A 27,703-nucleotide genomic window follows, 5' to 3' on the forward strand; every position below is an offset into this window, starting at 1 on the left:
TATTGAGAAATGTGATGCGCAACCAGAATGTTGAGCACTGCATGAAACAGACGAAGTCGATGTTGTAGGTCATTAGTGACATGTGGTATGGGAGGTTCTGGTTTCTCTAAGTGCATGGTTTCCATGGACTTGCAGATGATGGTGCCTCTGAGGACATGTCATTTAGAGCTGGGCAGACCGCACAGAGAATTGTGGTACTGATTGTTATAACAGTATGAAGCCCTCTCATTTGCTGTTATGTACAGCATGGCCAGTGCTAATGTGCTCAATTTCCATAGGTGGGGCTGTAATCTCCTAATTCCCAGTCAAAAGAGGTAGGAAGGGATGCTGAGGACCCAGGGATACTGATGATTGGGCTGACCCAAAAGTGGCCATCTTTGTGGAAACCAGGTTGGTTCCCCTGGTTAACTTTTTAAACACCCCCATTCCCAGGGCCATGAGTAATTTGAGTTGTTTTTTGTTGTTGTTATTGTTTGAGATGGAGTTTCACTCTTGTCACCCAGGCTAGAGTGCAATGGTGTGATCTCAGCTCACTGCAACCTCCACCTCCAGGGTTCAAGCAATTCTACTGCCTCAGCCTCCCGAGTAGCTGGCATTACAGGCGCATGCCACCACGCCCAGCTAGTTTTTTGTATTTTTAGTAGAGACGGGGTTTCACTGTGTTGGCTAGGCTGGTCTCAAACTCTTGATCTCAGGTCATCTGCCCGCCTCAGCCTCCCAAAGTGCTGCAATCACAGGCGTGAGCCATCTCGCCTGTTTTTAAAAAAGCCTAAGCCTGTTGACCCCAGGCTCCACAATCTTCAATTTTCCGAATCTCAGTTTTTTTTTTTTCATGAGTAAAATAGAGGTAATACCTATCTCACAGAGATTTTGTGAAGATTAAATGAAACAGTGTCTGGACCATAAGTGCCCAATATAAAGGTAAAAATATTTTTCTTTTTGCGCCTAATACGTAGCATTCTCTTTGCTCCTTCTCTATGTAAATGTTAGATCACTATTTTCAAGCACTCCTTAAATACTGATATTTCTCAGGTAATCATCTTCAGCTCAGGACTGTATTTACCCTATCTTAATTTCACCTATGGCCTATACCCTGATGATCCCCAAAGCCCTGTAACCAACCCAGGTACTGATGAGTTTAGAACTGCCCAGCAGCACAACAGACACATATTAGATATATCAAGCACCTAAAACAATATCCAAAGGAGAATTATCTTTTTTTTTCTTAAATCTGTCCCTTCTATTCCCCATTAAACTGTAATCTCTGGGACAACAGGGACCATATTGGGACATGACTATGGTCCTGGAGCTTAGAAAAATGCCTGGCACATAGGAGTTAAATATCTGAAGGACTATATGGGCTCTTATCTATGAATAAGATGAATGCTTTAAGAGAAAAATAGCAAAAGCCTTGGATCCCTTTTCAACTTTGGGTTGCTCAGGGAGAAACCGCCCTGTGTGATTTTGGAGTAACAGCTGGGCCTAAAGCTCTAGCGCCTCCTATTACACATACTACTTCATTTCAACAGTCATATTGCAACATGAACACAAGACACTTCGCAACCATGGAAAAACATCTGGATTTCATTTGGTAGTTTAAAGGTTTTTGAAAATGTTGATATACACAAGCTGTACTTGGAGCTGGATGACAGACATACTTTTATTCTTTTATTTTTGAGATGGAGTTTCACTGTCACCCAGGCTGGAATGCAATGGAGCGATCTTGGCTCACTGCAACCTCCACCTCCCAGGTTCAAGCGATTCTTCTGCCTCAGCCTCCCGAGTAGCTGGGATTACAAGCGCCTGGCACCACGCCCAGCTAATTTTTGTAGGTTTAGTAAAGACGGGGTTTCACCATGTTGGCCAGGCTGGTCTCAAACTCCTGACCTCAGGTGATCCACCTGCCTCGGCCTCCCAAAGTGCTGGGATTACAGGCGTGAGCCACTGCGCCCGGCGACATGCTTTTAACATAGGATTTTCTTTTTTTTTTTTTTTTTTTGAGATGGAGTCTTGCTCTGTCGCCAGGCTGGAGTTCAGTGGCGCCACCTTGGCTCACTGCAACCTCCACCTCCCAGGTTCAAGTGATTGTCCTGCCTCCGCCTCCCGAGTAGCTGGGACTACAGGTGCGTGCCACCACACCCAGCTAATTTTTGTATTTTTAGCAGAGACAGGGTTTCACCATGTTGGCCAGGATGGTCTCATCTCTTGACCTCGTGATCCGCCTGCCTCAGCCTCCTGAAGTGCTGGGATTACAGGCGTGAGCCACTGCGCCCGGCCTTAACATAGGATTTTCATCCTAGAATGACTTTTCCCCAAAAAGATTTAAATCTTAGGCCTCTTGCTGCAGGCAAGTTCCATGGGACTGCACAAAAGAGGCAGGGAAACAGTCCCCATGGGAGATTGTAGTTTCTTTAAAAATAGGCTTCTAGGCCAGGAATGGTGGCTCATGCTTGTAATCCCAGCCGGTTAAGAAGCCAAGGCAGAGGATCCCTTGAGCCTAGGCATTACAGACCAGCCTGGGCAACACAGGGAGACCCCCGCCATCTCTATAAAAAATACCATACCAGGCATGGTAGCATGCGCCTGTGGTCCCAGCTACTCATGAGGCTGAGGTGGGAGGAACTCTAGAGCCCAGGAGGTTGAGGCTACAGTGAGCCACAATTGTGCCACTGCAATCCTGCTTGGGTGACACAGCAAGTCCTTGTCTCGAAAAAAATTCTTTTAATTAAAAAAAAAAAAAAAAGGCTTTACTACTTCCTATGGAGTTCATAAAAAGTTCTTCCCTTTGTTTAGTCATCCAGAGTAAAGTCATAGGGCTCAAAGTCTTTCCGGAAGCAGCGAGCCAGGGTCTCCTCGTCTTCCTTGCTGATCTGACACTGCCTCCAGTCAGACTTATCAGGAACATTAAGGATGGCTTCACTGGCCAGGACCTCCCTGCAGAAATAGCACAAAGAAGTCAAAATGGAAACTATCAGCCTGAGCTCTCCTCAACATCACCCAAAGAAGGTATGCAAATTTCTCTGACTTTGCTCTCCTGCCCTGAGTGCCATCTCTGCCATACTATTGATCAAAATCATACCCGTTTTAAATGACCAGCTTAGGTACTATATATTTCCTGATCCTTCAAACCCCACTTGCTTCTCCCTCTCTTAAAAAACTTGGAACTATATTATTGGTACTTAGAGAAGCAACACCACATAGAAAAAGGGCAGGCCCTGGTGTGAGAAAGATCAGAGACTGGATTCCACTTCCAGCTTTGCCACTTGCTATCTATGATTTAGACAGATGATTTCATCTCTGAATCTTGATTTCCTCACCTATGAAATGCAAATAAGAACATCGACCATACAGGGTTTTTGTGAGGTACAGAGATAACACAGTCAAAGTGCCATATTAGCTGTGATTACAACCTGCCTTAAACTGTAGTTTTGTCACCTCAACTGGACATGAGTTTGCAGAGTCAGGAGCCTAGTCATACCCACTCTGATTTAAAATTCCTCCGCCTCTCCTTCTAGGGGACTCAGGCCCACATAACAGCAGCACAAGCCCAATGTCAACAAAACAACTTATCTTGGCTCTTAGGACTAAAGAATAACTACATACAGACACACACACACACAAGCTGCTTTCTAATTGCCATTGCTTTATATTTTTATTTTTACTTATTTTGATATATTAGAAATAATTCTAGTACACATTTATATGGTTCATTTTCCACTTTGAAGTTACAGTAAATAGAAGAGTTAGAAACAAATCACAAATTCTCTAAAAGTCAAAGAACCTAAGCTCCCTGGGCAAACTTTGAGCCTATTTCAAATATAAAAGGAAAATAGAACTACCTTTCTTGTACAGCTGAAAAAAAAATGCCATTTCAAATATTTTGTTAACTATAAAATGCTATATAACTATAAATTAGTATCTTGATAATTACTCAATATTGAAAATACATCATAAGCACAAAACCATTCAGAGAATCTTCTTTTTGTGTGCTTTATACGCCTATGTGTATCTGCAATCATGTGCTTATGTTGTCAATGTTCATAACCGCATCTGTTGCTGAGGCAACAATGAAAAGATCATGTCAGATGTCTGAAGCTCGTAACACACTTATTCCCATTTATCTTTTTGAAAAATGTAGTTATCTAACTACATTTACTGGACTTATCTAAGGGGGCAATCTCTTGGAGGCTTTCTGAATTAGTCCAAGACAGGTTCAAGGCTCACTCAAAGCTCATTTTTAACTAGGTGAGAAAAAACAGCTGCAAATCACAGACACCAGCATCAGATACTCTGTTCCACACATTTTCCACTCCCCTTCAAACTGTATCTTCTTGCCAGCAACTTCCCATCTTCAATCTTTGCTTAAGTTATGTTACTCCCTCTATGGTTTTGCAGTCATGTTTTGCCTGATACGAGGAACAGAACTGAAGCCTCCTCCAGGCCTTTACCATACTGTAGAATACTGAGGTTAAGACCTCAAGTTTTGAGGTCCAACAGGCCTGGGTTTGAACCTACCACTGTGTGACTAGGACAAGCTACCTAAGCTCTCTACAGCCTGCTATCCAGTGGGGTAACCATTAGCCAGGTATGGCTATTTAAATTTAAATTCTAATTAATTAAATAAAATCAAAAATTTAGTACCTCAGTCACATTAGCCACATTTCAGCACACAGTGGCCACAAGTGGCTAGTCACTACTGTATTGGACAGTGCAGATATTTGAGCATTTCCATCACTGTGAAAAGTCTACCGGGCACTGCTCTAGAGCCTCATTTTCCACACTGGTAAATCGGGATGACAGTACCTACCTTACAGAGTTATGAAGATTAAATGAGTCATGTATGTGTAAAGTTCTTGGTACAGTTCTTGGCACAGAGCATGTGCTCAATTAAAGTTCCCTAGCACTTCTGGCTGGAATGCCCTCACCCCAATCTTTGCCCTCTAAATATGCCTCTCAGGTTCAACTTTGCCACTTTCATGAAGGCTTTCACCAAGTAGAAATGAGCTGTCCCTTTTCTGAATTTCTACAGCACATTGTTCTCCAAAACTCTGTCATGGTACTCTTCACATTCTACATTACATTACTGTCATATATGTAAACATCTGCCCTAAGACCATGGGTCCTTTGGGGCAAGGACTGTTTACAATTTAGCTTTTTATCAATTGTCCCATGTAGCCCACCACTTTGTTCACAGCAGGTCTAGTGAAAATACATTGAAAAGAAGAAAAACATACCTTCCAAACTGCAAAGGAAAATTCTTTTTAATTCTGTGGAAAAGCTTTTCTCCTGTGTCAAGTTCAACATAAAAATATGCTGCTCCTGGCTGTGCAATCTAAAGTAAACAGAGTTGTATGAGGATGTCCAATAATGCTTTAAAAATCTATAGTCCGAGTTCATCTCTAGGCAAATAATTCAGTCTACATGCACAAGAAAAAAAGATGTGTATGTTGCTATAGATCCCAAGCCACTTAGTGGAACTAGGGCTTAAAAAGCCTAACTGGAAGATACTAACAATATCCTCCCAGTGGCATCTATCCTTCTAAGTTCCTACACCTTAGGAAATTCTAATTTCTTGCTCTTCCCAGGAAAGCACTAAACTTTGGAGTAATGCCCTGTTCATCTCCAGTCTAGTCAACACCCAGTGCTCTAGTTCCAAATTGTCCACTGCCTCTTTTTTTTTTTTTTTTTTTAGAGACAGGGTCTTGCTATGTTGCCCAGGCTGAAGTACAGTGGTGCAATCATACCTCACTGCATCCTCAAACTCCTAGGCTTAAGTGATCCTCCTGACTCTCAGCCTCCTGAGTAGCTAAGACTACAGGCACATGCCACCATGCCAAGCTTATTTTTTTATTTTTTGTAGGGACAAGGTGTCTCACTTTGTTGCCCAGGCTGGTATCAAACTCCTGGCTTCAAGTGCTCCTCCCGCCTCAGCCTCCCAAAGTGTTGGATTACAGGTGTGAGCCACCATGCCCGACCCATTGCCTATTTAATAACATTTTTGGAATGCCTTGATAGCTCAACATGTCAAAAACCTTAGGCTCATCATGTCAAAAACCAGATCTTGCCAGGCGCAGGTGGCTCATGCCTGTAATACCTTTGGGAGGCCGAGGCGGGCAGATCACAAGGTCAGGAGTTCGAGACCAGCCTGGCCAATATGGTGAAACCCTGTCTCGACTAAAAATACAAAAAGTAGCCAGGTATGGTGCCGCATGCCTGTAGTCCCAGCTACTGGGGAGGCTGAGGCAGGAGAATCACTTGAACCCGGAAGGTGGAGGTTGCAGTGAGCCAAGATCATGCCACTGCACTCCAACCTGGGCAACAGAGAGAGACTCTGTCTCAAACAAACAAACAACAAACCACCACCAAAAAAACCAGATCTTTACTCTTCCCTGAATATCACCATCCCCGTTTCACCTGCTTGATGTCAGAGTGCTCTGGGATTTCCAACAGCTCTATCTGCTGCTCCTGTGCCTGGGTAATGAAGGCATCTTTAATGTCATCAGTAGCACAGCAGCTGACTGGGACAGGAATGACCTGGGGGTTGGGGAGACAGGAGAAATTCTTTGTGCAGGTCCCAGAGAAGTTGTGCCTGCACGGTCTCTGAGAAGTAGCAAATCCATCACAGGGGTGGAGAAACACCCCTCAGCACAGAATATCCTCAGGCCAGACAAGCCTGTGTCAGCCTGTCTGTAAGGACTTAAACTTATGAGATAGCCTGCCACATGTGGGAGCCATTCTCTGATGCAGGAAAGGCTTAAGAGAGATATCTCTGTCACAAGCCTTTGCCATCTCCGATATTATATATGTGGCAGAGTTAGGCCCATTTGAAAACTTAACAAATGTGCCAAAAAGAAAACCACCACAACTACAAATGACTTACAATCTGATTTTCTGAGCTGCTAGCCCCACGTAGGCTTTGAGACTATTTCCTACCACTAAGCTTTCCCTCATGCTGGACCTCCACACAAAATACTCACTTTCTTCCAAATTCTTATCCAGCAAGCCCCACATCTTCCTTGGAACTTCCTCAAATACCCATTCCTTTTCTAAACAAGGAACCTACTATCTATGCTGTTTACATGTACTGACCACACACTTCCCTGTGAAGTCTCTGGGGTTACCACCAGATACTCTTTAAAAACTTTTTAAATGAACGTTATTTAAATATTAATATAAAAATATTAAATATTTTACATATTAAAGCTAAACTTTATATAATTTTTTTTTTTTAAATATGGAGTCTGGCTCTGTTGCCCAGGCTGGAGTGCAGTGGCACAATCTCGGCTCACTGCAACCTCTACCTCCCAGGTTCAAGCTATTCTCCTGTCTCAGCCTCCCGAGTAGCTGGGATTACAGGCATGCACCACCATGCCCAGCTAATTTTTTTGTATTTTTAGTAGAGACGGGGTTTCACCGTGTTGCCCAGGCTAGTCTTGAACTCCTGAGCTCAGGCAATCCAACCGCCTCGGCCTCCCAAAGTGCTAGGATTACAGGCGTGAGCCACCTCGCCCAGCCTATTTAAAGACTTATTTACCAATATCAAGGTCCCCATAGCGCCCTTCCAAGTTTCTATGAACAGACCACCTACCTGTAGCTGGAGGTGATGGCTCTTATAATTTCTCTCAAATACAACACACCGTTTCCCTCGACTCTTAAAGAACCGTCTCAGTGTGGCCTTATACTTCTCCACCTCTTCTACCACCTCTGCTGAAAGCTCCACCACTGACTGGTAGTGTCCAATGGGCAGGATGAGGACATGGTCATCAGATAAGCCTCCTTTGGCCAGGGCAAGGTAGCACTGAAGAAGCAGCACACAGAATTGAGACATCAATACAGCATGTAGGATTCTCCAGGGAGAAAAGCCTATACAAAGAGTGAGCATAAGGGTGTAGGCGAAAGTACTTGAGGTTATTAATACAAATTCTTTCTTTAAAAAATCTGATTTTAGAGATTGTAGCAACAATTCTCAGGTATCCGCTGAAGAATGAGATTAGGCATAAAAAATTTCTATGCAAGTAGCAAATGAACTAGGAGCAAATGAATTGGGAGAGGCACACAAGCAGGCTTTTGGCTTCAAACACACTGAGCTGAGGGAGACCAGAACAAATCACTGGGTTTTCCCTCCCATGCTCCAAACTTGAAAAGTTTTTCAGTTTTTATCACCCTCAACCACAAAAAGATACAACTTCTGATTTCAAAATGACCACTTTTGGCTGGGGTAGTGGCTCACGCCTGTAATCCCAACACTTTGAGAGGCTGAGGCAGGTGGACCGCCTGAGATCAGAAGTTCCAGACTAGGCTGACCAATATGGTGAAACCTCATTTCTACTAAAAATACAAAAATTAGCCAGGACCGTGATGGCATGTGCCTGTAGTCCCAGCTACTCGGGAGGCTGAGACAGGAGAATTGCTTGAACCCGGGAGGCAGAGGTTGCAGTGAACCAAGATCATGCCACTACACTCCAGCCTGGGTGACAGAGTGAGACTCCGTCTCAAAAAAAAAAAGGCCCCTTTCTGCCTCCCCAGTAACTTTCATTCCCACCCTCACGCCCAAATATACTCCTTGGGCTCACAAAAAATGCTAAGATGGCATGATTAGCATCTAATGTTCCTAAGCCTTAAGCTGCTGACTAAATTCTACAAAACAAAAGCAAACATACAACCTAATGGGGTAGAAGGAAAGTAAAACCTCAAATTCAGATGCATCCAAAGAGGCAGAAAAGAATGATTTCCAACAATGGATGTCAGCCTTTAATGGCAACTAAAAATATTTCTGTAAAAACCAAAACACGCAAGAATGGTCTACCACTCAGATATTCTCTGATGGGAAGATGCCATGAGTGAGCACAGAAGGGCCCAGTGAGTACCAGTACAGGCAAATATAGATACGTTAGAAAACAATTATTCAGACTGGGTGCGTTGGCTCATGACTGTAATCCCAGCACTTTGGGAGGCCAAGACGAGTGGATCGCGAGGTCAGGAGTTCAAGACCAGCCTGGCCAACAAGGTGAAACCCCGTCTCTACTGAAAATACAAAAATTAGCTGGGCATGGTGGCACGTGCCTATAATCCCAGCTACTTGGGAGGCTGAAGCAGGTGAATTGCTTGAACCTGGAAGGCGGAGGTTACAGTGAGCCAAGATTGTGCCACTGCACTCCAGCCTGGGCGACAGAACAAGACGGTCTCAGGAAAGAAAATAAAAAATTATTCCAACTATGCTCTTAGTGTGGTGGGCTCAAAGTTAAGGCTGAAGGAAGGAATCACTTCTCGTCTATAATAAGAAAGTCCAATAGAATGACAGGATATGTGTTGGAAAGATACTAAAGCATGATTGTCCTTGATTTGTTTGGCAGAGAGGACTGAGCATATTGACAAAGCTAATTTTCCAGATGACTAAAGTTGATGAAAACCTCACAGGCACTAACACTGTTTTTTATTTGTATAACAACCACCTTATATTGTATTTTTTTAAAAGGTTACTCTAGAAGCCTGAGTCTTCTAGCTATTTTTGTCAGAAGGTCACTGCCATAAACATCAGCTTTTCTATTATGATGTGCATTCTTTAGGTAATGATGTCTAAACTAAATAGCTCCTCCGCACCATCTCTAATCCTGTACTTGCAATTTTTGTGAATAGTTTCACACTTGCCTAATCTCCTCTCTCTTTCAAACTCTCACCTTCTAATCTGTTCTAAACTAGAATTATCTCTAACCATGTATAAATAGGACCTGAATAAATGGTTCTCCCCGTAAGTAAAATGCATTGATTTTGCAATAATTATTTTAGACTCTCAGCAGCCCTTCCCCCTTTTTACTAATCTGTGGCTATGGACCATCAGCACAATTCTATGCACTACCTTTGAGGAAGGCACGGCAAAGAGAAAGCCAGGGAAAAAATTTAAAAAAACAAAAAAAGGCAATCAAAAAGAATAGTTGCAGGGAGGAGATCCCAAACCCTTCCACAGACACCCAGAGGTCATTACAGGTTTGTAAGAGGTTTCTACCTAAGGACAGTGTAGACTCTAGGCTGAAATACTCATGTGGCCTACTTGGGATGCTGGGTTGGGCCACAAACAAGACCTTTTTCCCCTCTAGTTTCAGGCCTAGATGAGAAGAAAACAGGTTTCCTTGATTGTTGCTTAGGCCCACACCCTGAGTTAGAGTAACCTGGACAATAGAAAGATGAATGGAAAAGAAAAGTCACTGCTCACTGAGGCCTAGAGCAGCACTGAGCTATGTCACACATTCCAAATCTCTTATCTCCTGCATGTGATCTTGAACCTTCCCAAACAGATTGCTTCCCAAACAGAAGGCAATTCAAAGCCTAACTTACTATACAAATTGTGTGGGAGAGAAAAATGGCATAAACTAATCCTAAGAGGAAAAAAGATGCAAAAGAGATCATCCAAAAAGGGCACTGCTAATAAAAGCTAGAGCTTCTCAAGTTTGCTCTTATTCCACTAAAGACTTCATCCACAGGTTCTATGGCTTAGTTGTGTCACTGGCCTTGACTCCATTAGTGCTCCCCCTAGAGATAGGAGTGTGCCACTAATTAAGACTTTTTTTTTTTTTTTTTTTTTTTTTTGGTGACAGAGTCTCGCTCTGTCCCCCAGGCTGGAGTGCCGTGGCGCAATCTTGGCCTGCAACCTCCACCTCCCAGGTTCAAGCAATTCTCTACCTCAGCCTCCTGAGTAGCTGGGATTACAGGCGCCCGCCACCACCAGCTAATTTTTGTATTTTGAGTAGAGACAGGGTTTCACCTTCTTGGCCAGGCTGGTCCTGAACTCCTGACCTTGTGATCCACCTGCCTCAGCTTCCCAAAGTGCTGGGATTACAGACGTGAGCCACTGCACCCGGCCAAGACATTTTTTAAATGTAAAAGACTGAGACTCTTCAGGTGGAAACAACACAGGCAGAAGTGTAACTCCTTAAAGTGTAAGATGAAATTGAGACTCTGGTCAGTCTACAGAAGGAAGACACAAAAAAGGGTCCTCAGATTGTTAGGATAAGTTGAAAGGATCAACCCCAGAAACCAAAAGTAGAACAAATCAATGAGAAATGGATGAAGGCACCTGTCTTCAGAAGCACTACACACTTAAGGAATTGTCTTAGTCCATCTTGTGTTGCTATAATAGAATACCACAGACCATAATTTATATGAATAGCAATCTATTTGGCTTGTGGTTCTGTAGACTGGGAAGTCGAAGTGCATAGCACTGGCACCTGGCAATGGCCTTCATGCTGCATCATCCCATGGCAGAAGGGCAAGTGGGGGTGAGAGTAAAGAAGCAAAAGGGGACCTGAACTCGTTTTAACAAAGCCACTCTCATGATAACCCGCTACTGTGATAACATTAATCCATTCATGAGGGCAGAGTCCTTATGACCAAATCACCCTTATTAGGCTCCACCTCCCAAAACTGTCACAAAACAAAAATGACTTATAAATATTTTCCTCAGGAATCTTGGGGAACATCCAATTCTAGTCACTGATGACTATAGTGTTAAAAATTAAGTTTTCTTCACTCTAAATGAATGAAAAAGAACAATGGTCTATAGAAAACCCAGGGAAATCAGAGTCAAAGACTGGTATTATTTAATGTCTAATCCAGCCCTACCCAAGCAAAAGTATCTGGGGAAATGTGAAATAGAATGACTTTCCCATGAGACACACACATATTCAAGCTTTCCACCACCTGAATAAAATCATACTCAAGACCATCCCGTTCTCATAGTCTGATTCAGTGCTTACCAAACAACCTTATCATCATTATCTTGGGTTCCTAGATACTCACATCAGGAGTGTGAATATGGGTATTCCTGTCATTAGTAAACTACACCCTCCACTACTAAGCAAAACTGAAATTTTATCTTTGATGTGATCAGTTAGTGTGAATCAGCTTCCAGCATTACATAATTCCAGATAAAAATTCATAGGCTGGGCGTGGTGGCTCACGCCTGTAATCCCAGCACTTTGGGAGGCTGAGGCAGGCAGATCACCTGAGGTCGGGAGTTCGAGACCACCCTGGCCAGCAGGGTGAAACCCTGTCTCTCCTAAAAATACAAAAATTAGCCAGATGTGATGGCAGGTGCCTGTAATCCCAGCTACCTGGGAAGCTGAGGCAGGAAAGTCACTTGAACCTGGGAGGCAGAGGTTGCAGTGAACTGAGATCACGCCATTGCACTCCAACCTGGGCAACAGAGCGAGACTCCATCTCAAAAAAAAAAAAAAAAAAAAAATTCATAAGGTTCTAGTTTCTGAATCTGAAGCTATAAAAAGAATATCAACATTTTTAACCCAATACAGGTATATAAGCAACAGAAGACTGCCTTTCTAGGATGAAGAAAATCACTTTAAATGGTAATTAGCAAAAGGAACTCATCACTCTCAATTAGATGGGCTAAAAAATACAGAGAGTCCGAGAAGTATATAAAAGCATCACCCCTAGAGAACTATACCTATTTATGAGAGAGGAAAAGAGAGAGCTATCTTGTAAAACTGGCTATTGCTATAACAAATGTTGACAGGGATGTGGAAAAGCAGAAACCTTCATACATTGCTGGTGGGAATATAAGATGGTGCAGTCATTTTGGAAAACAGTTTAGCAGTTTCTTAAAAAGTTAAACATAAATTTACCATATAACCTAGCAAATCCATTCCTACGTCTATCCAAAATAAAAACATATATCCACACAAAGCCTTGCATGCAGATATTTTACGGGAGCATTATTTCTAATAGCCATAAAGTAGAAACAACCCAAATGTCCATCAACTGATGAACAGATATAGATGAAAAGTGGTACACTATACACTGGAATATGATTTGGCAATAAAAAGGAATGAAATACTGATACAGGCTGCGACATGGATGAACCTCAAGAATATTATGCTAAGTAAAAGAAGCTAGACACAAAAGACCACATGTTGTATGATTCCATTTATAAGAAATGTCCAAAAAAGGCAAACTATGGAGATAGTAAGTAGACTAGTTGCTGCCTGAGGCTAAAGTTGGGAACAGGGATTAACTGTAAATGGGCATAAGAGATCTTACTGCAATGACAAAAATGTTCTAATACTATACCATGTGATGGTGGCATAACTCAGTAACCTTACGAAAATCACTGAATCATACACTTAAACATGGGTAAATGTTATATGTAGATTATGTCTCAATAAAGTTAATAAAAAACAAATAGGCATCTCCTTCTCTATAAAGTCCAAGGAAGTAACTCACATGTGTGCCGATGTTGACCACCAAATGCTTTTCCACTTCAGGGCTAGCAAGGCAAAACCAGCAGGGTCCTGGAGGCTGAGCTTCATGTAAAAGAAAGCCAGGTGTTACTATGGTCCAAGCACTACAGCATATAATCACCCCACAGAACTCAGCTTTGTCTGATTTTTATATCCTGAAAAGACGGGTATACAACACTGCCACAATGGGCTGAGCCTGTGCTCCTCACTATGACCCCCTATGAACATTTTCAATGAAATTAAACTTCCATTAGAATTTGTAACCAATCCACAGGTAGGTAACCCACAAGTGCAAAATCACACACTGACTAAAGTAGCACATAACTGGCAATAGGCTACAACAAAAGAACACTGAACTGGGTGTCAGGAGCCCCAACTAAAGCCCCAGCCATGCCATTAGCGATGACCCTGGAAAATTTACCCTCCCAAGGTCAGCTTCTTCTGTGAAACAAAAAGATGAAGAAAGAGAATCTCAATGAAACACCCTTGAAGTCCGTCCTTCGAGTTTGATCATTCTATTATTTTATGAACCTATGTTGGTTTTGGAGGCTCTTTACCTAATTATGTTTTACAGACACAAAGGAAAGGTGCTTTTTCCGTAGTTCTTACAGGAAGCGCCTCAGAACAGCCTCAAAGTCAGGCCATTCTTATCTTATTTTATTTTATTTTATTTTTTTGAGACGGAGTCTCGCTCTGTCCCCAGGGTGGAGTACAATGGCGCGATCTCGGCTCACTGCAAGCTCTGCCTCCCAGGTTCATGCCATTCTCCTGCCTCAGCCTCCTAAGTAGCTGGGACTACAGGCGCCTGCCACCATGCCCAGTTAATTTTTTGTATTTTTAGTAGAGATGGGGTTTCACCGTGTTAGCCAGGATGGTCTCGATCTCCTACCTCATGATCCGCCCACCTCGGCCTCCCAAAGTGCTGAGATTATAGGTGTGAGCCACCATGCCTGGCCCGTTATTTTATTTTTTTGAGACAGGGCCTTGCTCTGTCACCCAGGTTGGAGTGCAGTGGCGCAATCTTGGCTCACTGCAATCTCCGCCTCCTGGGTTCAAGCGATTCTCATGCCTCAGCCTCCCGAGGAGCTGGGACTACAGGTGGGTGCCACCATGCCTTGCTAATTTTTTGTATTTTTAGTAGAGACAGGGTTTCACCATGTTGGCCAGGCTGGTCTCGAACTCCTGGCCTCAAGTGATCCACCCGCTTCGGCCACCCAAAGTGCTGGGATTACAGTTAGTGTGAATCAGTTTCCAGCATTACATAATTCTAGATAAAAATTCATAAAGCTCTAGTTTCTGAATCTGAAGCTATAAAAAGAATATCAACTTTTTTTTTTTTTTGAGATGGAGTCTCACTCTGTCACCCAGGCTAGAGTGCAATGGCATCATCTCGGCTCACTGCAACCTCCGCCTCCTGGGTTCAAGCAATTCTCCCATCTCAGCCTCCTGAGTAGCTGGGACTACAGGTGCGTGCCACCACACCTGGCTAATTTTTGTATTTTTAGTAGAGAAGGGGTTTCACTATGTTGGCCATGCTGGTCTCAAAATTCTGAACTCGTGATCCGCCTGGCTCAGCCTCCCAAAGTGCTGGATTACAGGCATGAGCCCCCACACCTGGCCAAAAATATCAACACTTTTATCCCAATATGGGTATATAAGCAATAGAAGACTGCCTTTTTAGGACAAAGAAAATTGCTTTAAATGGTAATTAGCAAAAGCCACTCATCACTCTCAAGTAGATGGGCTAAAAATACAGAGAGTCTAAGAAGTATATAAAAGCATCACCCCTGGAGAACCATACCTATTTATGAGACAGGAAGAGGGAGCTATCTTGTAAAACTGGCTATTGCTATAACAAATGTTGACAGGGATGTGGAAAAGCAGAAACCTTCATACATTGCCGGTGGGAATATAAGATGGTGCAGTCACCACACCTGGCCAAGGCCATGTTTATATTTTGTTTTTACTGTTGGTCCTAATGACTCATTGCACAATTCTCCCCTGCCAGAAGAGGCTCTCTTAGCAATGCTGCTTTCCAAAGAAAAGCCAAAATAACAGTTACTGTTCATAGAGGAAACCTCTGGAATAAAGGTACTTACGAGGTTTGCGAGGCTGCTTTGGATGAGGAGAAGATTTGCTATCTCTACCTGTGGATGAACGCTTCCTTCCCTGCTTTTCATTTAAATCAAAGAAAAACTGACAGGCTGATTCTTCCTGGAATGGCCAAAAGCAGAAGATTAAATGTTGTTCAACTAACCTTTAGATAAGTAGCTGACCACTCACATACAATGGAACATTCTTGCCATGCCATATCTATCTTTCTTCTCAGTCCTTTCTGCACACTCTAGGGAAGCAAAATATCTTCCCAATTGTGATGCCTGAACTCTCAGTCATACATCAACACTTATCCAAACTACTGCCAAATTCATCTCTTTGGAAAAATGAGTTAAAATGCAAGTTATAAAGTAATTCTTGCCTAAAGCAGAACATGAACCCACCTAAATTCTCTTATCCTTCTGCTCTCAACAGGGACATAGTGTAGTCATACAATTTCACAGGTCAAACAAGCCTAATTCAGCCTTAATTAAGAGATGAGAAGGCTGCTCGGAAAGAAAGAAAAGTCTGAGAAAGCAGACCATGCATGCTAGTAAGGGAACTTGACATTCCTTGCTTTAGTGGGGAAAAAATTAATTTGAGAAAACTCTGCTATTAAGAAAATTTCTTCAGAGTGAATCTTATTTTCCTACTAGCAATCATCATAAAATCACAAATTACATTGCTACGAAGCTGCTAGAGCCTTGCCTAAAGAGCTAAGGACAGATAATCAACTTTAGACAAAGACTACAAATAAAACTGTAACCCCAAACATCTGAATCCAGTTTGGACAAAGAAAGACCTAAGGTATGAAACTGTTAACCCCAAACTACAATAAAAAACACTAAGCTTAGTTGAAATCTACTAAGATTTTCTAAACACCATCATGATTTCCCAAGGGGAAAAAAAAGATTTAGATTCTAACTATTAAACTTGTCTTATGTACTAAACTATAACTAGGAAAAGAACACATATAATGGGCAACTCTGCCCAGAAAATGCCAACCCTCAATCAGAACATACCACAGGGGCAAGAATTTGCTTTCCTGTGGATGCTTCCTGCCCAGATTTTCTGTAAGGGTTTTCGGTGACATCCGGAGGCTGTTTTACCAGTTCTGCTGCATCCATTAGCTTCATGGGAACAATACTGAATGCGTAAAGATACTTTAGAGAAAAAGAACATAATGACATTAGGGAAAATACTATTTACCCAACTGTAATCAACCTATTTTACTATGAAGATTTCACAGAAAACATGTGAAACTCAGTAAAATTAAAAGAACAGCAACCAGACCATCCATAGCTCAGAGAATAAACAGTAAATCAAATGCCAATTCAGTGGCCTCTGCAGGGACTCACCAAGGGCTGACAAAGAAATGAACAAGAAATCAAAGCCCCCACCCTCACAAACCAGGAGTTCTCACTCGGATAATGGAATAGTGACAACTGTCACTGCAAGGCCCAGAGGGACTTGCTGTATAACCCTTGAAGACAAACTGCTTCTGTCTCTGAGTCCCTTATCTTTGTGTACTTTGTCCACAGAATTGTGGCACTGCCACTCATTTTTCCTAATGAAAATTACAAACGAACTTAGTGTTTCTCTCTCTGATATTATACAAATTCTGCTATATATGCTAATAAAATTTTCTTAAGAGACTAGCAGCAAAGAAATAAATATTCATATAAATATTTGGAATCTTGCACTAATGCCACAGATATCAAAAACTTTAGATAAGATATAAATAGATGTTTAAACTTACTACTGATTAGGGAAATGCAACTAAGTAACAATTATATATCATTTATCACATTGGCAAAAACTTTAACTTTGACGTGCGGCAGGGGTGGTGGCTCATGCTGCAATCCCAGCACTTTGGGAGGCTGAGGCGGGCGGATCACGGATTTTGTATTTTTTGTACTAAAAATACAAAAGATTAGCCAGGCGTGGTGGCACACACCTATAGTCTCAGCTACTCAGGAGGCTGAGGCAGGAGAATCGCTTGAACACAGGAGATGGAGGCTGCAGTAAGCCGAGATCGTGCCACTACACTGCAGCCTGGGCAATACACAGAGACTCCATCTTAAAACAAACAAACAAACAAACAAACAAAAACTTTGACTTGATCCAGTGAGAAATATGGAGTGGAAAAAAAACACACACTGCTGGCGTAGGGGTATAAATTGGAACAAAGTTTTTAGATGAATTTAATGATGCTTGCCAAATTTTATAATGTGCACACCTTTTGACGAAAGTATAAGTTGCTATGGCTGAGGCTAACATGTCCCTGAGAATAAAACAGACTGAAAATACTAAGTGTTATTCAGTTTGAAACGGCAATTAAAAGAAAAATTACAAATCTAAACTTGCTAAGAATTGGGCAAAAAAGCTGAAAATAGGCTGGGGAATTTACGTGGAGGTCAGAGTGGAAGCAGGTACGAAAGGGTCCAGCAGAAGAAAACATGGCTGCCAAAGTGTTTTGAGTCCGCTGGCAAGTTTGGCCTGGCCTTAGCTGTTGCAGGAGACGTGGTGAACTCTGCCCTATATAATGTGGATGCTGGGCAAAGAGCTGTCATCTTTGACCGATTCCATGGAGTACAGAACACTGTGGTAGGGGAAGGGACTCACTTTCTCATTCCACAGGTAGAGAAACCTATTATCTTTGACTCTGTTCTTGACCATGTAATGTGCCAGTCATCACTGATAGCAAAGATTTACAGGATGTCAACATCACGGTGCACACGGGGGCCTGTCGCTAGCCAGCTTCCTCGCATCTTGACCGGCATTGAAGAGGATTATGATAAGCGTGTGCTGCTGTCCATCACTACCGAGATCCTCAAGTCAGTGGTGGCTCACTTTGATGCTGGAGAACTAATCACCTAAAGAGAGCTGGTCTCCAGGCAGATGAGCAACGACCTTACGGAGCGAGCAGCCACCTTTGGGCTCATCCTGGATGACGTGTCCTTGACACATCTGACCTTCGGGAAGGAGTTCACAGAAGCAGTGGAAGCCAAACAGGTGGCTCAGCGGGAAGCAGAGAGCACCAGATATGTGGTAGAAAAGGCTGAGCAGCAGAAAAAGACAGCCATAATCTCTGCTGAGGGCGATTCCAAGGCAGCCAACCTGATTGCCAACTCACTGGCCACCGCAGGGAACGGCCTGATCGAGCTGCGCAAGCTGGAAGCTGCGGAGGACATCACATACCAGCTCTCATACTCTGGGAACATCAGCTCCCTGCCAGCGGGGCAGTCCATGCTCCTCCAGCTGCCCTGGAGAGGCCACCCTGCCTGCACCTCCGCAGGCCAACTGGGCCACAGCCCTGATGATTCTTAACACTGTCTTCCTTCTGCCCCAACCCTAGAAATCACTGCGAAATTTCATGATTGGCTTAAAGTGAAGGAAATAAAGGTAAAATCACTTCAGATCCGCGCCCCTCCCCCCCAAAAAAGCTTAAAATATTATGAAAAAAACAAAATATCGATTTGCTTATCTTTTGTATGCACTGTCTATGGCATGTGATAGTGGAATAATCTTCAGACTCTTTATCTGCCTATTTTCCCACTTCACTAACTGTTCTTATTTTAGCTGTCTCGATCCATAATAGATTAGTTTTGGCCCTGGGAAATCAGAAATGCTCTCAGAGAAGTGAGAAAAACAACCTGTTTTTCTGGTATATTCTCTTTCATCAACTGTACTGTTTTCTAATACAAAGATAGATTCCAGGTATCACTAAGATTTCCCTCAGGAAATCTTAGCCCTAAGGAGGGCTTAGGTAAATCCTCTGAGTTTTTTTTTTTGTTTCCCGAGACAAGAGTCTCACTTTGTCACGCAGGCTGGAGTGCAGTGGCCCGATCTCAGCTCACTGCAGTCTCCACCTCCCACATTCAAGCAGTTCTCCTGCCTCAGCCTCCTGAGTAGCTGGGATTACAGGTGCCCCCCACCACACCTGGCTAATTTTTTTTTGTTTTTTATAGAGATGGGGTTTCACCATGTTGGCCAGGCTGGTCTCAAACTCCTGGCCTCAAGTGATCTGCCCACCTCAGCCTCCCAAAGTGCTGGGATTACAGGCGTGGGCCACCATGCCCAGCTCTTTGGGGTTTTCTTATTTCAGCTAAATGAAGTTGCTAAAGAAGTAAGCAAGCATCTGAGGGCAAATTCACAAATACCCATAGAGACAACCACATAGATGTGGAAGTAAAGGAACACTGTTCATTTGATATTTTGCCCTTATTCCTCTGGGCCTATTTTCCCAAAGCCTTCTTTAAACTCTCCTACAAAAAGACCCAAAGAGACTTGAGCTTTCACTACCATATCTTTACAAAGGAGTCTCCGAAACTGCTGGGACCCTGCAGTCAGGGAGAAGAGAAGATCTGAATGGTAAACTGGACAAGAGATACATTTATCAGGCAGACCATGAATATCAACCTTCCACCAAATGGGTAAATCTTTACCTTTTTCTTTTCTGGATTTCCAACATTTGCCAGAGCTATAAACCGGGTGGCATGCTGTGCATTTTCCTGTAGAACAATATGGTTTCTACAACATATTTGAGAGACAAAAAATTATAAACAATTTTACTTTTGATTTGCAATGACAAAATATGTGGACTCTGTGGGGCCATAAAAAGAGCAGAGGTCCTCAGTTCATCATCAGAAGTCAAATGATTTCAGATAAGTTACTATCTATCCGTCTAATAGGGCAACAATCCCTACCTCACAAGGCTGTTTTAGGAAGAGATGAGATTATGTCTTCAGAAACCATCAAAACTCCAACTTTTGGCTTCAAAAGAGTTGTAAAATTGGCAAAATGTTGACAATAGTTCAAACTAAGTGATGGACACATGAGGGTTCACTTTACTATTGCCTCTTCTTTTGTGTAATAAAAAGCTAAAATAGGCCGGGCACTTTGGGAGCCGAGACAGGAGGATTGCTTGAGCCCAGGAGTTTGAGACCACCCTGGGCAACACAGTGAGACTCTGTCTCTACAAAAAAATTTTTTAATTAACTGGGCGTGGTGGTGCATACCTATAGTCCCAGCTACTCAGGAGGCTAAGGTAGGTGAATCACTTGAGCCCACAAGGTTGAGGCTGCAGTGAGCCTTGATAGTACCTCAGCACTCCAGCCTGGGAGACAGAATGAGATCGTCTCAAAAAAAAAAATTAAAAAAAAAAAAAGTAGTCCTTTGTGTCTGGCTTCATTCACTTAACATAAAGTTTTCAAGGTTCAACCATGTTGTAGCACATATCAGTACTTCATTGCTTTTCCTTGCCAAATAACATTTCATCATATATTTACCACTTTTAATTTACCCATTCACCAGGTGATGGACATTTGGGTTGTTTGCACTTTTGAGCTATTACGAATAATGCTATTATGATCATTTGTGTACAAGTTTTTGTGTGGACATATGTTTTCCCTTATCTTGGGACAAGAATAAAATTGCCATTACCATGCTGCTGACTCTTACGTTTAACCTTTCAAGAACTGCTAAACAGTTTTCCAAAGCAGCTGCACCATTTTACACTCTCACCAGCAATGTGTGAGGGTTCCAATTCCTCCACATCCTTGCCAACACTTGTTATTATGTATTTGCCTTTTTGACTACTGCCATCCTAGTGGGTATGAAGTGGTATATCGTTGTGCTTTTGATTTGCATTACCATAATGGCTAATGATACGAGCATCTTTTTTATGTCTATTGGCCTTTTTTTTTTTTTTGAGACGGAGTCTCACTCTGTTGCCCAGGCTGGAGTGCAGTGGCGCGATCTCTGCTCAACTGCAAGCTCCGCCTCCTGGGTTCATGCCATTCTCCTGCCTCAGCCTTCCAAGTAGCTGGGACTACAGGCACCCACCACCATGCCCAGCTAACTTTTTGTATTTTTAGTAGAGACAGGGTTTCACCGTGTTAGCCAGGATGGTCTTGATCTCCTGACCTCATGATCTGCCTGCCTCGGCCTCCCAAAGTGCTGGGATTACAGGTGTGAGCCACTGCACCCAGCCCTATTGGCCATTTGTATATGTTCTATGAAAAACTGTATTCAGATTCTTAAGAACTGTGTAAGTTTTGAGTGGCTTGTTCCCAAAACTTCTGTTTTCGCAGTATATTTTTAGAGAACAAGACATTTTTCTGGAATGAAAATATGGAGATTTAACAGAAAAGCCTGTATTACCTATGATTCTGCATTAGGCTGTGGGATTATTGTAAGGGGGGTATTCTCTTCTTGCTCACTTACATTTTTTTAACTAGCAACAAGTATATATTACTTTTGTAAAAAAGAAGGGAAAGAAGTTATTTTAGGAATAATCCATGCCCTTTATCAGTGAAGATAATTTTGAGCTTTTACTTACTCTCTCACTTGTAAAACACTGGTTTTCTTGGCAATATATTCTTTAAGAACTTGACCTCTATATCAGGAGATCGAGACCATCCTGGCTAACATGGTGAAACCCTGTTTCCACTAAAAATACAAAGAATTAGCCAGGCGTGGTGGTGGTCGCCTGTAGTCCCGGCTACTCAGGAGGCTGAGGCAGGAGAATGGCATGAACCCGGGAGGCGGAGGTTGCAGTGAGCCGAGATCATGCCACTGCACTCCAGCCTGGGCGACAGAGCAAGATTCCATCTTAAAAAAAAGAACCTGACCTCTATATATCTACTATGCTACTATGTAGCCACAAAAATTATAAAAATAAAAACTCCACCTCTGAGTGCAAAAGAAAAAAAATATTTTCTTGGCTGGGCGCGGTGACTCATGCCTGTAATCCCAGCACTTTGGGAGGCTGAGGCGGGCAGATCATGAGATCAAGAGTTCAAGACCAGCCTGACTGACATGGTGAAACCCCATCTCTATTAAAAATACAAAAAAACTTAGCCGGACATGGTGGCACACACCTGTAATCCTAGCTACTCAGGAGGTTGAGGCAGAAGAATTGCTTGAACCCAGGAGGCGGAGGTTGCAGTGAGCCGAGATCGTGCCACTGCACTCCAGCCAGGCGACAGAGCGACTCCGTCTCAAAAAAAAAAAAAAAAGACAAAAAAAAAAAATCTTTTATTTTTCCCTCTCATTTATTTTTAATTGACAACTAAAAATTGTATTTTTTATTGTATACAACATGCTATTTTGAAATGTGTATATATTGTGGGATGGCTAAATCAAGCTAATTAACATATGCATTATCTCATATTTATTTGTGGTAAAAATTTTTTTAAAGAAATGTTGCCCAGGCTAGAGTGCAGTGGCTATTCACAGACATAGTCATTGCACACTATAGCCTTGAACTCCTGGGCTCGAGTGAGCCTCCTGCCTCAGCCTTCCAAGTAGCTGGAACCACAGGCACACACCATCATGCCTGGCCCTGAAAAGGAAAAAACTGATACAAGTTCTTGATTCTGAAACTGAAGGATTTCCAAAGTGACTTCAAATTAGGGAACAAACTCAGAGAAGATGAATGACTTGAGAGTCACTTATTTCAGTGTCTGAGTAACCAAATGGAACCAAAATGTTATATGGTTAAAAATGAACAAGAGAAGTTTATACAGAAGATGCATGGCAAATTCTTCAAAAAGCCAAAAAGAATGAAATGCTACTCACCGATATGGAAGCCTCTCATAATAAGTCTTTTCCAAAGCAGCAAAATGATATCTTGGTTTCAAGCCCGTGGCAAGACTGGAAACCAAAGCAGAACCACATTTTTTGGTATCCACTTCTCCCTAGTAAACAAAAACTTAGTCATCCATACAGACCAAAAGTTATCAAGAAATGCAAATAAATAATAAGACATTTTGAAATGTTTTTGAAATTTATACATGAATACAAATGTGAGCAGAAGGAACTGCACATTGAATTTCATATGTATGGCAATCAGAGAAAAAATCTTAACAAATAAGGGAGCTGAACTATTATGAATGTAGAAATAGGAACAACTGTTGGAAGCCAGAGATTAAAAGGTAACTCCTCCATATCAATACCCAAAACATAAATTATTAAAACCTTTTTTGGAAAGTAAGCTCTCCCTCTGGAGCCCACAGACTGGGCTTCTAGTTTTGGTTTAGTTTTTTTTTTTGAGATGGAGTCTTACTTTGTCACCCCGGCTGCTGGAGTACAGTGGCACAATCTCGGCTCACTGCAACCTCTGCATCCTGTGTTCAAGAAGCGATTCTCCTGCCTCAGCCTCCCTAGTAACTGGGATTACAGGCACGTGCCACCACACCTGGCTAATTTTTGTATTTTTAGTAGAGATGGGGTTTCACCATGTTGGCCAGGCTAGTCTCAAACTCCTGATCTCGTGATCCGCCCGCCTCAGCCTCCCAAAGTGCTGGGATTACAGGCGTGAGCCACTGCACCCGGCCTCTAGTTTGTTATGTAGTGCATCTGTAGTTCACAGGTCCAGTCAGTCAATTCAGAAAATCAAAGCGAAAAGCTAGGCTTCAGGGCTCTTAGGATCCACAGAATATCTGGTATAGAGTATTCAAGGACTTCATCACAAGCATATAATCCTTTATTTTGCTTCAGTCAAGGAAGTGGCAGTTTGAGGAAGGGCATAACCACACCCTTCTTAAGTAACATGAAGTTTGCCCAAAGTTATTCTTGCTCCCAGAACATCCCCAGATTCTGTTAACAACCAATTAAGTGATCTCTCACCCACAGCATTATTTATGAACTCTATTCTAAGAGAAGGTATTACTTGGAAATAAGCTAACAAAGTTTGTTTTCCACTACGTAAAGCAGGAATTTCCTTTTGTCTTATGCTTGTTTCCTTCAGGTTTCTGCTCAAGGGCAGGGAATTAGCTTTGAGGTCAGTCCTAGCATCTTAGGGATTGGTGAACTATACTTTTCTCCTCCATAAATATACTGTATGGTTATTTATAAGCCTTGATCAAAATCAATTTTTAGCTCCCTGCAAAACAAAGGGGCCTCATTTTCTCATCCTTCCTTACAGAGCATCACGTGTGTCTTTCTCTCTCCTTCATCACTTTAGCAGCCCTTCTCTGGATCTTCCCTAGCTTTGCTATATCCTTGTGCTCCAACCAGCTCTACGCCTTGTATTCTAGGTAAAGAGTAACCATGGGTTTGTCAAAAAGGAAGAGAGCATCCTCCTTGATAATGCCTGGTATCCTGTTGGCCTTTTTGGTCATGGACACATGGTGCTGAAACTGGCAAGGGGTGGTATACAGGCTCAACTTCTGGATCATCACTGATAATCCTGAATCCATCCATGGAGATTTGTTCCCAAATGCATTCTTACATTTCCCTTCAATGAAGCTCAGCCAGTGTTTTCTGCCCTCACACATAACCTTTTCAAAATCTTCCTTAGGCTTACTTCCACCAGTGTAGTATTTCACTCCCCATGATAGTTGTCACTCCTGGTGTACCATCCTTTTCAAGATTACTCATAAAATATTAAAATCTGGCCAGGCATGGTGGCTCAGGCCTGTAATCCCAGCACTTTGGGAGGCCAAGACGGGTGGATCACTAGAGCCCAGGAGTTCAAGACCAGCCTGGGCAACCCCGTCTCTACTAAAAATACAAAAATTAGACTGGGCACAGTGGCTCATGCCTGTAATCCCAGCATTTTGGGAGGCTGACGTGGGCAAATTACTTGACGTCAGGAGTTTGAGACCAGCCTGGCCAACATGGTGAAACCCCATCTCTACTAAAAATACAAAAAAATCCGCCTGTAATTCCAGCACTTTGGGAGGCCGAGGCAGGCAGATTGCCTGAGCTCAGGAGTTCACAACTAGCCTGGGCAACACGGTGAAACCCCATCTCTACTAAAATATAAAAAATTTGCCAGGCATGGCAGTGTGTGCCTGAAGTCCCAGCTACTTGGGAGGCTGAGGCAGGAGAATTTCTTGAACCCAGGAGGCAGAGGTTGCGGTGAGCAGAGATGGCGCCACTGTACTCCAGCCTGGGTGACAGAGCAAAACTCCATCTCAACAAAAAAAAAAAAAAAAAAAAAAAAAAATTAGCCAGGCATGGTGGCACATGCCTATAATCTTAGCTACTCAGGAGGCTGAGGCAGGAGAATCGTTTGAACCCAGGAGGAGGAGGTTGCAGTGAGCCAAGATCACACCACTGCACTCCAACCTGGGCAACAGAGTGAGACTCCATCTCAAAAACAAACAAACAAACAAACAAAAAATCAGTGAAACCTCAAAACATTAAGAGGCTTAGGAAAGGGCACTTGAAGCAGAGAATATAAAAAACCATTCCTTTATAATTAAGATTTCAGCAGTCTCATCTATGAATCACACTTTCATGAAATTAACTTTTGCTTTGATCAGTTGATAACAGCTTTTAGAATCCTGAAAATTTTCACAGAAGACTTCTAATAAAAGGTACCCAAGAGCTAAAATACTCAATATAAACAGGAAAAGAAAAAAGTCCCAACTCAAGCCAGTGCAATTTGCTTTTAGAAATTCCAACTAAACAAGCACTACTCACAGAAGAATTCCCAAAGTTCCCCACATACTTGGGCCATGGGGATGTGAGCAAGATATCAACACCCTTAAACTGGGAGGTTGTACACAGCATCGTTCTCAGAGAAGACACATCCTTGGGACTAAAACTATAACCTGGTACTGGCTCATTTAAGGATTCTGTCCCACTGAGGTACACAATCTGCAGCCCCGAGCTTCCAGTGAAGATACCTTTACGACCTGAGTTCAAAGAAAAATGAACAAATTTTAGTCAAAATTGCAGAATGAAAAGCCATCAATAGGGGGATGAATCTCCCATGACTCTCCTATGTCCCTGCCATTTTACATGTATGAAGTGTAAACTCTCTAGCAGCTCCCTTCTGGCTGCTAGGCATCAATGGTGAATGGCTACAACATTATTTCTGATCAATAAATATGAACAGCCCTACGTGGACGCTGCTGGAGCCCACGGGCCAGTATGTTTATGCCACGTGCCTTACAAATATTACTGGAAAAAGTTGGGAAGAGAAGATTAGGGAAAAGGCTTTCTGCCTTCTAGAGAAGATTCTACATGGACTTAAATGCAGACATCTGGACACAGGAAAAGGCAACGCGAAGAAAAATACAGTTCTAAGGAAGCTACAGTCTAGAAAAGATGCACACAGTGAAACTCCGTCTCTACTAAAATACAAAAAATTAGCCAGGCATGGCAGTGTGTGCCTGTAGTCCCAGCTACTTGGAGGCAGGCAGCAACTTCCAAGTGAAGGAAAACATTTAGAAAGAGCAAGTGTTTAGGAAAAATTAAAGACGCTACTCTCTTCTAGGGTTATTCCTGGCTTGTGGCCTTGTTTCCATTCCCTCCTGTTGCCTTCAAGACCTTGCTCCATCAATTTTCACTTCCCTTTCATCTACTGAGTCTACTCAGCTGGCGCTTTTTGTTCAGAAAAAAATATGCTCAATCATCGCCATCCAAAATGAACACACATACTAAGAAACTTCCTCCTCTTCAGTTTTGAATTTCTGAAGAGTAGTCCATGCTAAGTGCTTTACCTTTTTTTTTTTTTTTTTTTTTTTTTGAGATGGAGTCTTGCTCTGTTGCCAGGCTGGAGTGCAGTGGCACGATCTTGACTCATTGTAACCTCCACCTCCGCCTCCTGGGTTCAAGTGATTCTCCTGCCTCAGCCTCCCGAGTAGCTGGGACTACAGGCGCCCGCCACCATGCCCAGTTAATTTTTCTATTTTTAGTAGAGATGAGGTTTCATCATGTTGGCCAGGATGGTCTCAACCTCTTGACCTTGTGATCTGCCCACCTCAACCTCCCAAAGTGCTAGGATTACAGGTGTGAGCCACCATGCCCGGCCTACTTTATTAGTTCCTTAACCCCCTGCAATCAGTTTCCCTCTCCCATCACTCTCTTAAAGGTCACCCTATATTTCCCAGTGTTCTCCTGAAACTATGTTATCTTCACTTAGATTCCATGAAGTTGACAATATTTTTACCTCTCGAACAGTCCTTTAAGCACTTTTATGTCTTTGTTCCTGCCCCCTAGATGAAGACATACCATCCCTACCCACCAAGGTACTATCATCAACCTGCTTCCTTTCTGACTGTATTTCTTCCTCAATAATTTGATCCTCTTCTCAGCTCTATTTTTCATCATTATGGGACCAACTCTCCAAAGCCTATACTCTTCAACATTGATACTCTAGAAAGAACTCTCGGGCCGGCACAGTGGCTAATGCCTGTAATCCCAGAACTTTGGGAGGCTGAGACGGTTGGATCACCTGAGGTCAGGATTTCGAGACCAGCCTGACCAACATAGTGAAACCCTGTCTCTTCTAAAAAATACAAAATTAGCCGGACATGGTGGCACACACCTGTAACCCCAGCTACTCAGGAGGCTGAGGCAGAAGAATCGCTTGAATCCGGGAGGCAGAGGTTGCAGTG

The 27,703-nt window shown here is 42.7% G+C and overlaps 1 protein-coding gene, 1 non-coding gene and 1 pseudogene across 12 annotated transcripts in view; 1 reads left to right on the top strand and 2 right to left on the bottom strand.

The window, feature by feature from the left end:
* Positions 1-1,642: 1,642 nt before the first annotated feature.
* CWF19L1 (CWF19 like cell cycle control factor 1) overlaps positions 1,643-27,703 on the bottom strand; it is a 36,474-nt gene continuing 10,413 nt past the window's right edge. For 7 of the 11 annotated variants that reach the window (XM_063727116.1, XM_054521591.2, XM_054521588.2 and 4 more), the window contains 10 exons: positions 25,782-25,996; positions 22,929-23,047; positions 19,793-19,877; positions 16,367-16,507; positions 15,350-15,464; positions 13,234-13,313; positions 7,589-7,798; positions 6,415-6,534; positions 5,235-5,332; positions 1,963-2,934 (listed from right to left, as the gene is read on the bottom strand). In XM_063727116.1, the coding sequence (XP_063583186.1) occupies positions 2,790-2,934; positions 5,235-5,332; positions 6,415-6,534; positions 7,589-7,798; positions 13,234-13,313; positions 15,350-15,464; positions 16,367-16,507; positions 19,793-19,877; positions 22,929-23,047; positions 25,782-25,996 (1,328 nt within the window). In that variant the 3' untranslated portion in view covers positions 1,963-2,789. 11 annotated transcript variants of the gene reach the window in all.
* Positions 6,721-6,867, bottom strand: LOC112135333 (small nucleolar RNA SNORA12). Its single transcript, XR_002916630.1, has one exon. It is a non-coding gene; the product is annotated as a small nucleolar RNA SNORA12 (small nucleolar RNA).
* LOC103891712 (prohibitin 1-like) lies at positions 17,574-18,882 on the top strand (annotated as a pseudogene).

The sequence above is a fragment of the Pongo abelii genome, chromosome 8 (genome assembly GCF_028885655.2).
Source record: "Pongo abelii isolate AG06213 chromosome 8, NHGRI_mPonAbe1-v2.0_pri, whole genome shotgun sequence".
In the NCBI taxonomy this organism is placed as follows: Eukaryota; Metazoa; Chordata; class Mammalia; order Primates; family Hominidae; genus Pongo; species Pongo abelii.